Raw genomic sequence first — 14,147 nt, forward strand, 5'->3', positions numbered from 1 at the left:
ACACTTAAGATTCCCAACCCATTAGCTTCTAATGTCATTTATCTAGTACTATTCATCTCTCTGCTATAATCTGATTGGTTGCTGTGGGCAACTTCTCCATCTGTTTGATACATCTCCCTCACAGTCCAGTTGAACGCAGGGCATGTTGACTACAAGCATACTTGCCTACTCTCCCGGGAGCTGCGGGAGGTTCCTGATTTTTCGGGTAACTCCCCGCACCCCAGAAAAAGTAGGCAGATCTCCCGCATCCTACCCACTTCCTAGTAAAGTGAGCAGGATAGGGAGATTTTCCGAGAAATTTGCGGGTCCGTAGGGAGGGGCTAAATTACGCAAATCAGGTCACTTAGCACCGCGCCCTTCTCACAGACCTGCGAATCGTGGGCTTTTCCTGTAAATGGGGCAGAACCTAATGACAGCTATAGTCTGGCCCCGCCCCTGAAGCTGAGAATACCAGCTCCTCTCCGGCTGCTCCTGGAAAGGATTCCAGAGAAGTCGGTAAGTATGATTACAGGACAAGAATTACCAGAGAATGCCACTGAATTTTGGATGTGAGTCGGGTGCTGAAAGCATACAGTATGTGCATGACAAGAGATGGTCTTTTGTGATCTGGAGACTGTAGTTATGTGGTCTAATGGTGCGTACACACTGGGCGATTAAAGTGGACGACTGAACGTTAGCGATATCGTTATCTTTCAGTCGTCCACTTTATCGTCCATTTTTAACACAAAAACGATGAACGATAACGACGACGCGCGTTCCCGCGGATCGTTCGTCATCATCGTTCATCGGGTTAACATGCAGGCCAACCTGACGATATCGTCAGGTTGTTCCATGTTATGGAATGGGGGAGAGAGCCCGACGCTGAACGATATCGTTAATGATATCGTTCATCGGGTGTGCTCAATGTCATGAACGACATTGAGCACACTCTGCCGGGGACACACTAGACGATATCGCTCAGGGAGCATATCGTCTAGTGTGTATGCACCATTAGTCTCTCTTTCAATTAGCCGCGATAAGAAGTTTTTGGCTAAAAGTGTCCACCTATGACGTCATTTCGCCAGGCGAAAACTTATCCCTGTATTCAATTTCAAAGACGTTTCGAAAACTCTGCACCTTGTAACCAGCAGAAAAGATTTGTCTCTGAATGCAGGTGAAATAAAGTGCAGAGTTGGGGGTTTGGGGTGCAAAGTTGCGGAAACATCCCTGCAGCCTTGGGATAGTCCCCCAAAGGTAAACTGCGTCAAATAAAGTAAAAAAAATGCTGTAGATTACCTCAAAAAAGTACTTTCGTTTTGGGGGCGAAAAAGTCCAAAGTTGGGGGACAAACTTAAAAACTAGCTAAATAGATTCCAGGGGGTCCCCCAAGGTGTTTTTTTTGTTTGCTGAAGGTGCATATTTTAAGTTTTTAAAACTTAACTGTAGCAATTTTTATCCATGCTTGCACCCATTTTCATGTACCTCAAATTTGCTGGGACTACAAATGCTATTCTTCACCACTTCTTCAAAGACGCAAAATAGCACCTATTGAGACCATTTCAGGTCACCAAAAACCTTCAGCAGGGCTATTTGGGGGTATCCATAGTGATCCCACATGTCATTGCATCATTTGGGGGGTGTCAGGCTGATTTCTCGAAATCTGACAGTACTTTTAGCTTGTTTGCGTTTGGCCGGGTCCGGTTTTCGACGATTTTCGATTTCAATACGGGGATAAGCGGCGACTAGTGCGATATTTTTCTGTATTGAAAACCAGTGATGACGGCGAAAACCTCGGCAGCGGGACTTTTCGCACCTAATTGAATATGCCCCTTAGTTGCATTTGAGTTGGACCAGGAGAGTGTCTGAGTCAGAGATTGCAGGTATGTGCTAAAGTATAGATTTTGTTATCCAGGAGGGAAAACCAGTGACAGACATAAGCTTTGCAAGAGGAGTTGGGTGTAAACAACATTAAAGTTACACAAAGATACTGTTCAGTGATAGATAATCTAATTGGAGAATGACAGTCTCACAACAGGTGAGTATTAGGTGCTGGACCAAGTTAAAACTTGCTACAACCTAATAAGCCTGGTGAAGGATGGGATAACCAAGAATGTTAATACTGTTAAATACGGGATCGACGGTTCTAATCCCGACAGGTATGTATTTTCCTATTCACTAACCTAACCCCCCCATAACCCTAACCCTCCCTAAGGGGTGCCTAACCCTAACTTCCCCCCCCCAAGTGCTTAACCCTAACCCCCCCTGTAAGTGCCTAAACCTAACCCCCCCCATCCCCACAGCCTAAACCTAAGTCTCCCGGGGGGGTGCCTAACCCTAACCTCCCCCCGGGGGTGCCTAGCCCTAACCCCCCTTCCCCTAGCCTAACCCTCTCAGGTGGAGGGGGGGTGCCTAAACCTAAGTGCCCCCGGGAGCCCCTAACCTATACCCCCCCTATGCACGCCTGGCCTCCCGGCATACCTTCGATCGGGATGCCGGGCGTCTGGCTCCCGGTGTAGGTAAAATGACAGGCATTGGGACCTCGACACCTGTCATTGGAACATTGCCGGGATTAGACAGTCGGGATGCCGTTAAATACATCCTATGTAAAAATTATTTATACATGTGAACAGGGCTATTTTTCTGGGAAAATAGTTTCAGGAACTGTGGGTGGAGTTAAAGAAAAACATAAATGTGTATGTGTGTATATATATATATATATATATATATGTATGTTTTTCTATAACTCCACCCACAGTATAATATAGTAACTGTCCACTCCTTCTGGAAACAGCTGGCTCCGGTGCCCTCAGCAACTGATGAATTTAAAATAGAGCAAAAAAGCTGCAGCACTCAGAGACTGGTTGTGAAATAAATATATTAAATGGTGTCCCATTATCAAAAAAACAACATTTCGAAGCACTGAGCTACTTTGTCACTGCATCAATTTCTTTCTTGGACTGTTACAAGATCTTGACTTATGATCCAACTTATAATAATAACAAAGAAATTGATGCAGTGATGCAATTAGGTCTTTCAAATAATTGGATCGCTGAACAGACCTCATATTTTCTTACACAGAGACACCCTAGAGCTCCTGTAATCTATGTGTTGCCAAAGGTACACAAAACACTGGTTAGGTCCCCTGGGAGGCCTATAATTTCTTCTTGTGGGTCATTGTGTCAATCACTTTCCCAATACATAGATTACTGGTTACAACCAGTTGTACAACATACCAGCTCTTATTTAAGAGACACCAGTGACTTTATTCGCCTACAAACATCGGCCATTGTGATGGCCTTGATGCTGCCAGGAGTCTGATCTCCTCCAGTCCAAATTATATTGGGCCTAATGTTGAATTTCTGCTTCTCTTGATAGAGATTGTTTTGTGCAAAAATTATTTCCTTTTCGAGAATTAGTTTTACTTACAATTCAGGGGCACTGCGATGGGGTCCAATATGGCCCCATCGTATGCCAACATATTTATGCATATGTATGAAAAACAACATATTATGGCTCACTCCGAGTTTTCTCATTACATACATTTTTATGTTCGTTATATAGACTATCTTTTTATGATTTGGACTGGTGGGGATAGACTCCTGACTGAGTTTATTGATTACCTCAATGCACTTGAACCATGATCAGATTTACTGTATCGTTTAGTGAGATCACCGTCAATTATTTAGACGTTTGTGTGTATAGATCTGGAAATGTGTTATCTACCAGATTCTATAGAAAAATGACTGACAAAAATACATTACTGTTGGCTGACAGTTTCCATCCTGCTCACTTAAACGTGGCTTACCGTTGTCGCAACTTTTGAGGGTAGTACGCAAATCTTTTGATGGGACTTAATTGCCTGATGCGCTACGAGACCTGGGCAATACATTTATTGACAGAGGCTATCCCTCACAAGAAATTCATGATGCCAGTGCACAATGTTTGACGATGACACAGGAGCAAGCTTTGATCACTAAGAACACTGACACTTCAACGGATCGTATGGTTTTTGTATCCACGTATTCTATTGCATCCAAGCATATCCGAGACAGCATTTTGAAGCACTGGCATATTATCCAGTCTGATGACACCATTGGTCAGATGTGTATAGACAAGCCGTTATTCTGCTATAAGAGAAGCAGTAATGTTAAAGACATTCTAGCCAAATCTGATATTGGAAACACCAAGCCCAATATGTGGTTGCGTTGCAGAAATGGAGAGTAAAAATGTCACGGCTGTGTCAATTGCCAATTTTTGCTTGTGGGTACTCATTTTTTAAATCCAGTGAATAATGTCAAATATGAGATCAAGCATCATTTAAATTGTGATAGTCGCTATGTCATCTATCTCATCAAATGCCCATGTCAATTGTTGTATGTGGGTAAAACCATTAGGTTGTTAAAAGTAAGGATTGCATTACATTGATCCTCTATGAAAAAAGCAATGCATACGATTGACTCTAACACGCCGCCGGTAGCAAAACACTTTGCTTCATGCAAACATACTTTGAGAGAATTCTGTTTTTTCCCCATTGACCATATTCCCCCTCCTCAGGAGAGGTGCGGACCATAATAAATTGTTACTACAAAGGGAATGTTTTTGGATCAGTCGTTTAAATACAGTAGCACCAAACGGGCTCAACGAAGCACTATCTCTTAGTTGCTTTCTGTAATGATTGATGGTGATCTCGTAGATTTTGAATCGGGATGTTTATATATTTATATGTATGTATATGTCTGTTTTTTTTATCCTATTGATCTGGTTCTTCTATGTATGAACTATGGGCCTAATTCAGAGCTGGACGCTCTGAAAGAGCGCTCGCTCTGAATCAGGGCTTCTTTTTTTTTTTTTTTTGTGCGGCCTCCGGGCCGCTCGCATAGCTGATGGTGACCACCCACAGCTATTGCGAGCGGCCAGGTGATGGTCGCGATGATCTTGACCATCGCGGCCATAGGGGCTTGCGACGAGACCCTTGCAGTAGGGTCTTGTTCCCGCAAGCCCCAGTGAGCTTCTGGCTCTTAATAGAGCCGGAAGCTCACCAGTGACATCTCTCCACCGTTTGGCCAGCCACCCGCCTCCAAAACAGTGCGAGCTGTCGATCAAAATCAAATTTTGGTGCGAGACCCGGAGCGACGGAGCAACTGTCGTTAGATCGGGTCTCGCGCACGCACACGTCGGAGCCCGCTACGGCATGCACAGTGGCCAAACACCGACCCGCTCTTGAGCGGGTCTGAATCAGGCCCTATATATGTTGTTTGAATGCACAACTGTGTGCTCATATGTCCGTCACATTGCAGATCACCTGGCTATGCTGTGATATTGGTTTTGTACTTGGGGACACTCTTCAATTTAAAATACTACTATAATATCTTCTTGTGCCAGCTATATAGGATTGCCACATTTGTGGTTAATATAGTGTCTGTTTGATGAAGGGAAATGCCATGTTCGCTTTCCATTTTGTTTTTGTATACTGTAGTTGCCAAGATACCCTGATGTGGAGCTGAACGTCATTTCTGCATTGTGCACACAGTGTATTCTGGGTACAGTAGTTTTTGGACGAGCAGTGCCCCATTAGACGGAACGTAATTTCCGCCTTTGTCTTTGCTGCTATGATGCGTACCCTCTGGCTTGATGCATGCTAATGTATATACCCGGTTACCGTATGCCCCTCTTTTTGAATATGAACTTTAAAATGGATGCACTGAAAACCTATTGATGCACCTTTTTTATGTGGACAATTTTTTTTCTATTGACTAAGGCCCGTATTCAGGTCTGGACTTTTCGCCTGCTGGACTTTTCGCCTCGTTTGCCGGTTTTCCAGGCGGATAGCGTGCCCGCTATTCCCCATATTCAATTTCAAAGTAGGCGAAAACGGGATTTGGCGAAACTTGGATCGGCGAAAAAAAAACAGGAATTTTCGGGAAATAATCCTAGGACCCCCCTAAATATGTCCAGACATGGGGAATCACTATGGCTACCCCCGTTTTTGCCTGCAGAAGAAAGTTGGGTTTTTAAATAGCCGCGGCAGGTGCATAAATGCAGCTTTGAAGAAGGTAATGCAGAAGAGCATTTAGAAGGTTTTTTAAAAAAAAAAAAATAACTATGCCCATCAAATTTGGGGTACTTGAAAATGGGTGCAAGCATATTTTTAAGTCCCTTAAATGATTTTAAAATATTCCGCAAAAATTCACCTGCCGCTACTCCCGCAATAAAGAAAACACCTGCCGCATATAAGGTAACCCCTCTGGACTCCATTCCGCTAATTTAGAAGTGTGATCCCTATTTTTTTTATTTATTTTTTTAAACCCCAAAATTTAAGTGTTTTTTGGGTTGTCCCTATATTTTTTTAATTTTTTTTTTACTTTTATTTTAACACAGATTATTTTTATGGACCATTTCCAGGGGTGCATGCTAGTTTTTTTTTTTTTTTTCTTAAGCCTGCACCCATAAACCCCAATTCTGCACTGTTTTTCGCCTGCTAAAGGCAAGCGAAAAATTATCCCCGTTTTTTTTTACATTGACTTTTCGCACTGGCGTAAAGTCAATGAAATTGAATACGGGGATATTGGAAATAGGTGAAAATGAATGGACTTTTCGCCCCATATTGAATATGGCCCTAAATTGGATGCGCTGGCTCTTTTTCTACATGCCTATACCTTTTATGTGCCTTGATTTCATTCAAAAGGTGGAATGAAAAAAAAAATATATATATATATATATATATATATATATATATATATATATATATATATCTTATGGAAAACACATTTTGGCCCAGGACATTGCGTCATAGGGTCTGATTCAGTACGGATCGCATTTGCATAATCTCATGCAATGCAGCTGTGAAAATATGCTAATGCCTGCCACAGCTCAGCCAGCATACAGACGCCCACTGCTGCTTTCTCACATGCGTAATACATCGTAGTCTCGCATGCGTATACATCACGCACAATTACAGCAGGTCTGACCAGTCGCACGCAGTGAGTACTTGGGCTGCGTATGCAAATATATGCACGCCCATGCAACTGCGTTCAAACGGACAGACACGCCTGTGTTTCTCCAACCACTCCCCTGTCACCCCACCCCCAAATACTCATGGCCTATCACTCACTCTGCGATGGATTCCTGTGTGTGTGTGTGTGTGTGTGTGTGTGTAATCTCAGTGCTTTTGCAGCGCACACGCAGCACTGAACAATCGGCCTATCTGCGTCTGTAGTTGCCATTGCGTACGCTGCTGAATCAGGCCCATAGTTAATGCTAGTTCCTGCTGGAAAATAGCACTGCATGTGAAGATAAGATACCATATATGCAAAATAAATACATATATATAATTTATTGATCCAAAGAAGATGACTTAGCACCTCTTATTTTGTTTGGATGTATTGCCCACCATTTTGCCTGCTTAATCCGTTTTACATCTTCTGTGTTATAGACCTCTATTTATCTACTACAAAAGACAGGTGGGTACTACAGCAGGGTGGCTGACCTATAGGTATATATTTACTTAAGGTGGGTACACACCTGACAGATATATCTGCAGATGATGATTGTTCGTACACACACTGAATGGCCATCATCTGTGTCTGGCTGTGGGAACCAGTGACCAGGGGGCGTGTCCCGGCGAGCGGGGGGCGTGTCCCCCTCCTCGCGGCTGCCCGCTGTGTGTGTACGGGCGGTCTGCCGACCACCCGTACACACCTGCTGGTGGACAGATATGTCTGCAGACATATCTGTCCATCGGCTGTGCAGCACAGCCAATGCAATATCGTGGGTACACACTGCCTGACGGGCAGCATATACATTGGCCGATCAATTGATCGCCCGCTATATCTGTCAGTGTGTACCCAGCTTAAAGGTCGATTTTAATCAATCTAAATTGATCAACATCAATGTTTGTGTTTCAGGGGCTATGGAGCTCATTCAGACCCGCACGCTAGATGCGTTCTTTCGCTCCCAGCGTATGCAAATTCGGCTAAGTGACGACACGGCAGGCGATCGCACAGCAAGGCATAAGCACACCCACTATGTTTTGCCGTGCGATCACTTTGTGTATGGAGACACCCACCAGCCTGTCTTAAGACGCCCACTTGTGCACGTCATCTCCAGGAAGTGTATGCAACCATCGGTACATCGGGCACCATCGGAAGCGAACACAGCGCTTGAGGTCGACTATACCCTACCGCAAGCACTGCAATCACCTCAATGTGAAATACAACCAGTTGACGTGTACAATGACGCTGCCTGTTAATTGTGCACGCTTTTGAAGCAGCGTTGAGACGCTCAATCACTCCTGCGTTCGCATATCCACTCCCCCGTTTCTAGCAGCCAGCCCCTGTCACCACCCACAAACAGCTTCTCCTGTCACTCACTCTGCTGGGCAGTCTATGCCCAATGAGCGAACGGTTCCTGATCTCTTCCACTGATTTGCACACGCGCACTGCGATGCGTACGCAAGCGCAGAATGCGGACATCAGCCAGCTACGAGCGAACACTTCTTAGCTTCTGGGTCTGAATCAGGTCCTATGTACTAAGCCTTGGATAGAGAGAAAGTGGATGGAGATAAAGTACCAAAAAATTAGATTGGTTGGTGCTTTATTTCTCTCCAAGGCTTAGTACATAGACCCCTAAATCACACATTTATTAACAGATGATTTTTGGTATAGATTTTTAAGTGTTACTAAATAAATGTGTGATTTAGCCCTGAAACCCTAAAACTGACCTTTTAGTGAATTTACCTAAAAATAGGTAGGAGTCAAGGAGGACATCCTACAATAACTCACCCATGAACACAAGGGTTACCCAGCAATTAGTAAGAAAAAAGACCATTTTAGTTTTTCAATACCTGTTGAAACTGCAAAATCTTTCCGTAGGAACGGATGGGATGTCTCCTGGAGTGTTACTTTAATTGCATTTGTGCATATTATGCTCTGTTCTTGTAAGAGTGTATGTAACATAATTATGCTGTGTTTTATGTAAGTAAAATATTATCTTGCATGTTCTTTCATTAAGGAAGCATCATGTGTTCTCCTAACTCTGTTGTACTACAAAATGTGCTTCTGTATAGGTCACTGTTGTCAGTCTTGCGATACCAGTTTGGTGCACCTCTCGCTATCTATTGTAATGAATCTATTGTTTGGGCAATAGAGCACAGGGGGCGTTCCAGGGCGTGATGTGTGTGGGTGTTGTAGGCTGGCAGTGCAGTGTGTAGTTTTATTTTGGGTGTGTGACACAGGGATTCCCTCAGGCATCACTCCCTCCTCCCGTCTCACATTTCTCTTCTCTGAGTCACTGCTCTTTAGCTAAGGCGTGCCTGTATTCCTGCATGTGTGCTGTGCATTTACACTAGTGCTCCCATAATGCATAATGTTGTGTTACACTTCATTATCTCATGGTACAGAAACCTTTGACTCTGTAACATTCTTTACTGTCTGTGCCTGCTGTGTGTTGACCTACGTGCCCCATGTTGTATATCATTTTACGTTTTCCTGTATGTGCGGGTGTATAGAATAGATCATAAACATAAGAGCTCTGTTCATATAGTTTGAATCACAGTTGTGCTACTCTCTACTCTTGATTTAAACCCCTATTCTCCCCATACTAACAATTACTTGATTACTGTTTTTGCTCTTTAAAATCTGTATGGCAGTCATGAGTGCGTCTTATGCCGCAGCGCGACTACGTCTTCATGCTAATAACGCAGCCAATGTGATACATACAGAGACACCCACCAGCTGCAGCGCTAATCTGCCACTGTGTGCATTAAAGCGCACCATCAGCCGCATCGGTTGCACCATCGGAGATTACACCAGCCCAATGCCAGGTGTAACTTCTCCATCTGAACATTGCTGAAATATAAGGGTCAGACATTGAAAACCAGAGAAATGTGGAAATCATTGCTACAGATGTGTCTACGTACATCTAGCCTCTGTGCTCGGTAGGCAGCCCTTCTAGTCTCAATAGTGCCAAGCTTTTTTCATGTGACTTTTTCCCTTTTAAAAGTGATTCCAATAGGACACACAAGCAGCTTGTGCTGACTACAGTGATATGCAGCATGTCTATATTCTGTGTGCGACCTCGGCTGTATCTACATGCAAAACGCTATGTTACAGTGTGACAGCCACTGACGCTGTAACGTAGTATTATGTATGCAGATATAGGCGAAGCTGTACACAGAATATAGGCATGCCGCATAGCATTGTAGTCAGCAGAAGCTGCTGCCCGCCCTGTTTTCATCACTTTGCGAATAAGATGCATTTTAAGGGGAAAAAATGCATGAAAATACGCTCTGCGCTTCCAAGACGCACAGCGATTGCGCTTTATGTGTAACACAAGTTGTAATGCACGGGGGATAGATGTATGTGGACACGTCTGTACTTGCCATACTGCATTTTACACTGTCTGATAATTCTTCCGTTTTTATTTAAAATTTAAATAACGTTCTCCACACACTGTGTCTCACTTACTGGACTCCATTGTGAGATTTTAATGTTCACCATTTTCTCATTCTGTCAGGTGACTGTTGGCTCCTGGCTGCCATTGCCTCTCTCACGTTAAATGACACTATTCTCCATCGTGTGGTTCCCCATGGTCAGAGCTTTCAGGAGAATTATGCAGGAGTCTTCCATTTTCAGGTAAAAACGTGTAATATTCGCTGTAACTCCATGATTAGGAGCAGTAACACACACTTCCTCAAATGATTGTTCAGCTTCCTGTCATTGAAAATGGTATCCCATAACCTCATCAGGGGAATTTCTCAGCTCAAGATGTTTTGGACCAAGGATTTTAGAATTATGTCCATTATCCATTAACATAGGAATATAATTGAAAAAAATATATAAATAATCTTGTTACATAACACGGTAGAACTTGAGATGTGTTGTAGTTGTTAACAAGTAACAAAGGTCTGCATTATTTATAATCAGCCATGTAGTGTCTGCTTAGCTTCGAGGCATGGAGGCTGCTGTGCATAGGAAAAATGCTTCTTCCATGACCACATGAACATCATAAATATCCTAAAGGACTAGTATGAACCACCCTCTTTAGCAACCATGTCATCATGTGGTCCTGTGTGTTTCTGTCTTTGTCAGTGTTTTGTTTGCAGAAGAACATAGGCTGGGTGGAAACATTACAAACTAGCTATCAATATACATCTATTATGTGGTTTCCCGCTTAATCTCCTATTTGTGCAGTGGTGAGAACTGCCGCATCGCTGTGCTGGGGTTTTGGGTTTGATCCTCACCAAGGTCCTGTACATGTGGAGTATGTATGTTCTCCCCATGTTTGTGTCGTTTGTCACAGGGTACTCCCAGTTTCTTCCCAAAAATATATTGGTAGGTTAATTGGCTTCTGACAAAAATGGACCCTAGTGTGTTTTTGAGTGTGTGTATATTCTAGAACAAAGTAAAGCTTGCACTTGCAGCCACTTGTAGTGCATCTTCAGAGACCAGTCTCAAAATGTTAAAATACAGCAGTGAAAAAACTGGTCACTCACCAGTAAACAAAACCCATTTTAATCCACGTCCATTATATGAACATATCAACAAAGTTTCAAGTTTGGAGGATTTCATTATTAGGTTCATTACCCCTGGCATGAGGCTGTTGTAGACACCTTTATGCATTTCTGTCTCTGTCAGATTTCCTTTCTTGAGGTATGAATGGCTGAAGAGTTTGTGTAAGCCACAGCATGCCAGCTTTTCTCACACATGCCCACCTATGTTCCCCTCACGTGCTCCCCACCTACCAGATGTTTTCTTCACTTGCCCCCTGCCCACAAGTGTTTTCCTCAATTGCCACACTATGATGGCGGATAAGAACCCATCTAGTCTGCCCTTTTTTACCTTTTGGTAACCTCAATCCTATATGATCCTTAGTACTTTGTAAGTGTATTCTTATGCTTATCCCAAACAACATGTTTATATTTCCCTACTGTCTTAGCCTCTACCACCTCTGATGGGAGGCTATTCCACTTATCCTCCACCTTTTTATTTGAAGTAAATTTTCCTCAAATTTCCTCTGAACTTACCTCCCTCCAGTTTCAGTGCTTGTTTTCATGTTCTAATAATTATCTTCCTTTTGAAGAATGTCTCCCCCCTGTGCCTTGTTAAAACCCTTTCCCTTCTCTGCTCCAAACTATACATATTAAGATCTCTTAGTCTTTCCTAGTAAAGGGGCCTATCCATTAGCAGATAAACTGAACGACTGAACGATATATCGTTCAGTCATTCAAATTATCTGCTAATGGATAGGCCCCTTTACCAGGTCGGTATACATTTATGATGCCGGCGGTCACAATGCCGACCGCCGGCATCTAGACTACAGAATCCCGGCGAGGGTTAACTAACCTACGCCGGGAGACCGGCGCCCGGTTTCCCGATCGAAGGGATGCCGGGCGATGAGCACGGACAGCCGTGGGGAGGAGGGTTAGGTTTAGGGTTCCCGAGGGGGACTTAGGGTTAGGCACCCCCCGGGAGGTTAGGTCTAGGCTAGGGGATGGGAGGGTTAGGGTTAGGCACCCCAGGGGGAAGGTTAGGGTTAGGCACCCCTTCGGGGGACTTAGGTTTTGGCGGCGGGGAAAGGGGGAGTTAGGTTTAGGCACTTAGAGGGGGGATTAGGGTTAGGCACAGGGGGGTGCGGAGGTTAGGGTTAGGCACCCTAAAGGAGGGTTAGGGTTAGGGGGTAGAGTTAGCTTAGTAATTACTTACCTTCTAGACGATCAGGATTTCCTTCCATGTCGGACTGGCGCTGCCGGGATTTGAACCGTCGGCCATGCGGCCGGCGGTGTATCATACCGAATCCAGTTCAGTTGTTCAATTTATCTGCTAATGGATAGGCCTTGAACTATGACAGATTCGCACTTTCGCAGCCGATAAATTTTATCTTTCGTCTCTCCAACATGTTGGTCAATTATCGCATATCGCTGCCAGATATTAGAAATATCTGGCAGTTTATATGCGGTAAACGACGAACGATATTAACAGCAGCTACAAATAACTTGAGAGAAAAAAATCCACTCCTTGAATGATGTCATGCGATATCGTTCATCTTTTGCAAAATCTGTCATGTACATGACAAATATCTTTCAGCACAGCCACCGGAATTTTCAATAGATATCTTTTGTCTTTCATCGTTCAGAAAAACATCTGCAAATGGATAGGCCCCTTAAGCTTTGCGATGTAGACCATGCACCATTTTAGTTGCCCTTCTTTGTACAGTCTCATGAATTTATGCCTTCTTTAGATGTGGCCTCCAGAACTGAACACAGTATTCTAGAGGAGTTCGTATCAATGACCTATACAGTGGAATTATTACTACATTCTTTCTGCTACTGATTCCTCTCCCCATGCAACCAAGCATGTGACTTGCCTTTCTCATTGCTTTGTTACATTGCTTACCCGCCTTTAAGTCACCTGAAACTGCGACCACCTAGGTCCCTTTCCTTCTCAGTAGTTTTTATTATAGTACCCTTGATACTATATTTAGGTTTATGAGACCCATGTGCATGATTTTACATTTTTTTTGCATTAAACTGTAGTTGCCACGTTCTTGACCATTCCTCTAGTCTACCTAGATCCTCCATCATTTGTCTTACTCCTCCTGGTGTGTCTACCCTGTTGCATATATTTATGTCACCTGCAAAAAGACATACTTTCCATTCAATACCATTTGCAATGTCACAACAAAGGTCCAAGTATAGAACCCTGGGGTACACCACTTGTAACCTTTCCCTCCTGAGACTGCACACCATTTACTACAACTCTCTGTTTCCCTTCCTGCAACCAAGGGCCTGATTCAGAGCCACTCGTAAGCGGCAGCTCGTTCGCTTCGAGCGATGTTTGCCCAACTGCGCATGCGTACGGATCGTTATACGCATGCGCGAACCAGTCAGTGCGGCCGAAATTCATGTGCTCGCAAAATAGCGAATGCCTGCTATTTTGAGTGACAGAATGAGGCGTATGTGGGTGGTAACAGGGGAAGGTGCTTGAAAACGGGGAGTGGAGATCCGATCGCAGGCGTGCTTAAAGGTCAAAACGGGCGTTTTAAGGGAGTGCATAATTAATCCAGCAGCGTCATTGACCACGTCACTTGTTTTTTTTTTAGCTTAGAACTGCTCGCAAAATAGTAGTTGAAAAAACCAACCACTAGAATAGCGAGCAGTTCAGACGCTGTTC

The 14,147-nt window shown here is 43.8% G+C and overlaps 1 protein-coding gene across 1 annotated transcript in view; it reads left to right on the forward strand.

The window, feature by feature from the left end:
* CAPN1 (calpain 1) overlaps positions 1 to 14,147 on the forward strand; it is an 88,214-nt gene that overhangs the window by 20,236 nt on the left and 53,831 nt on the right. Inside the window, exon 4 of the mRNA XM_088480027.1 lies at positions 10,492 to 10,610. Coding sequence (XP_088336153.1) covers positions 10,492 to 10,610 — 119 coding nt within the window. The remainder of the gene's footprint in view (positions 1 to 10,491; positions 10,611 to 14,147) is intronic.

This window comes from Taudactylus pleione, unplaced genomic scaffold (genome assembly GCF_031769625.1).
Source record: "Taudactylus pleione unplaced genomic scaffold, aTauple2 ptg000250l, whole genome shotgun sequence".
Classification (NCBI taxonomy): domain Eukaryota; kingdom Metazoa; phylum Chordata; class Amphibia; order Anura; family Myobatrachidae; genus Taudactylus; species Taudactylus pleione.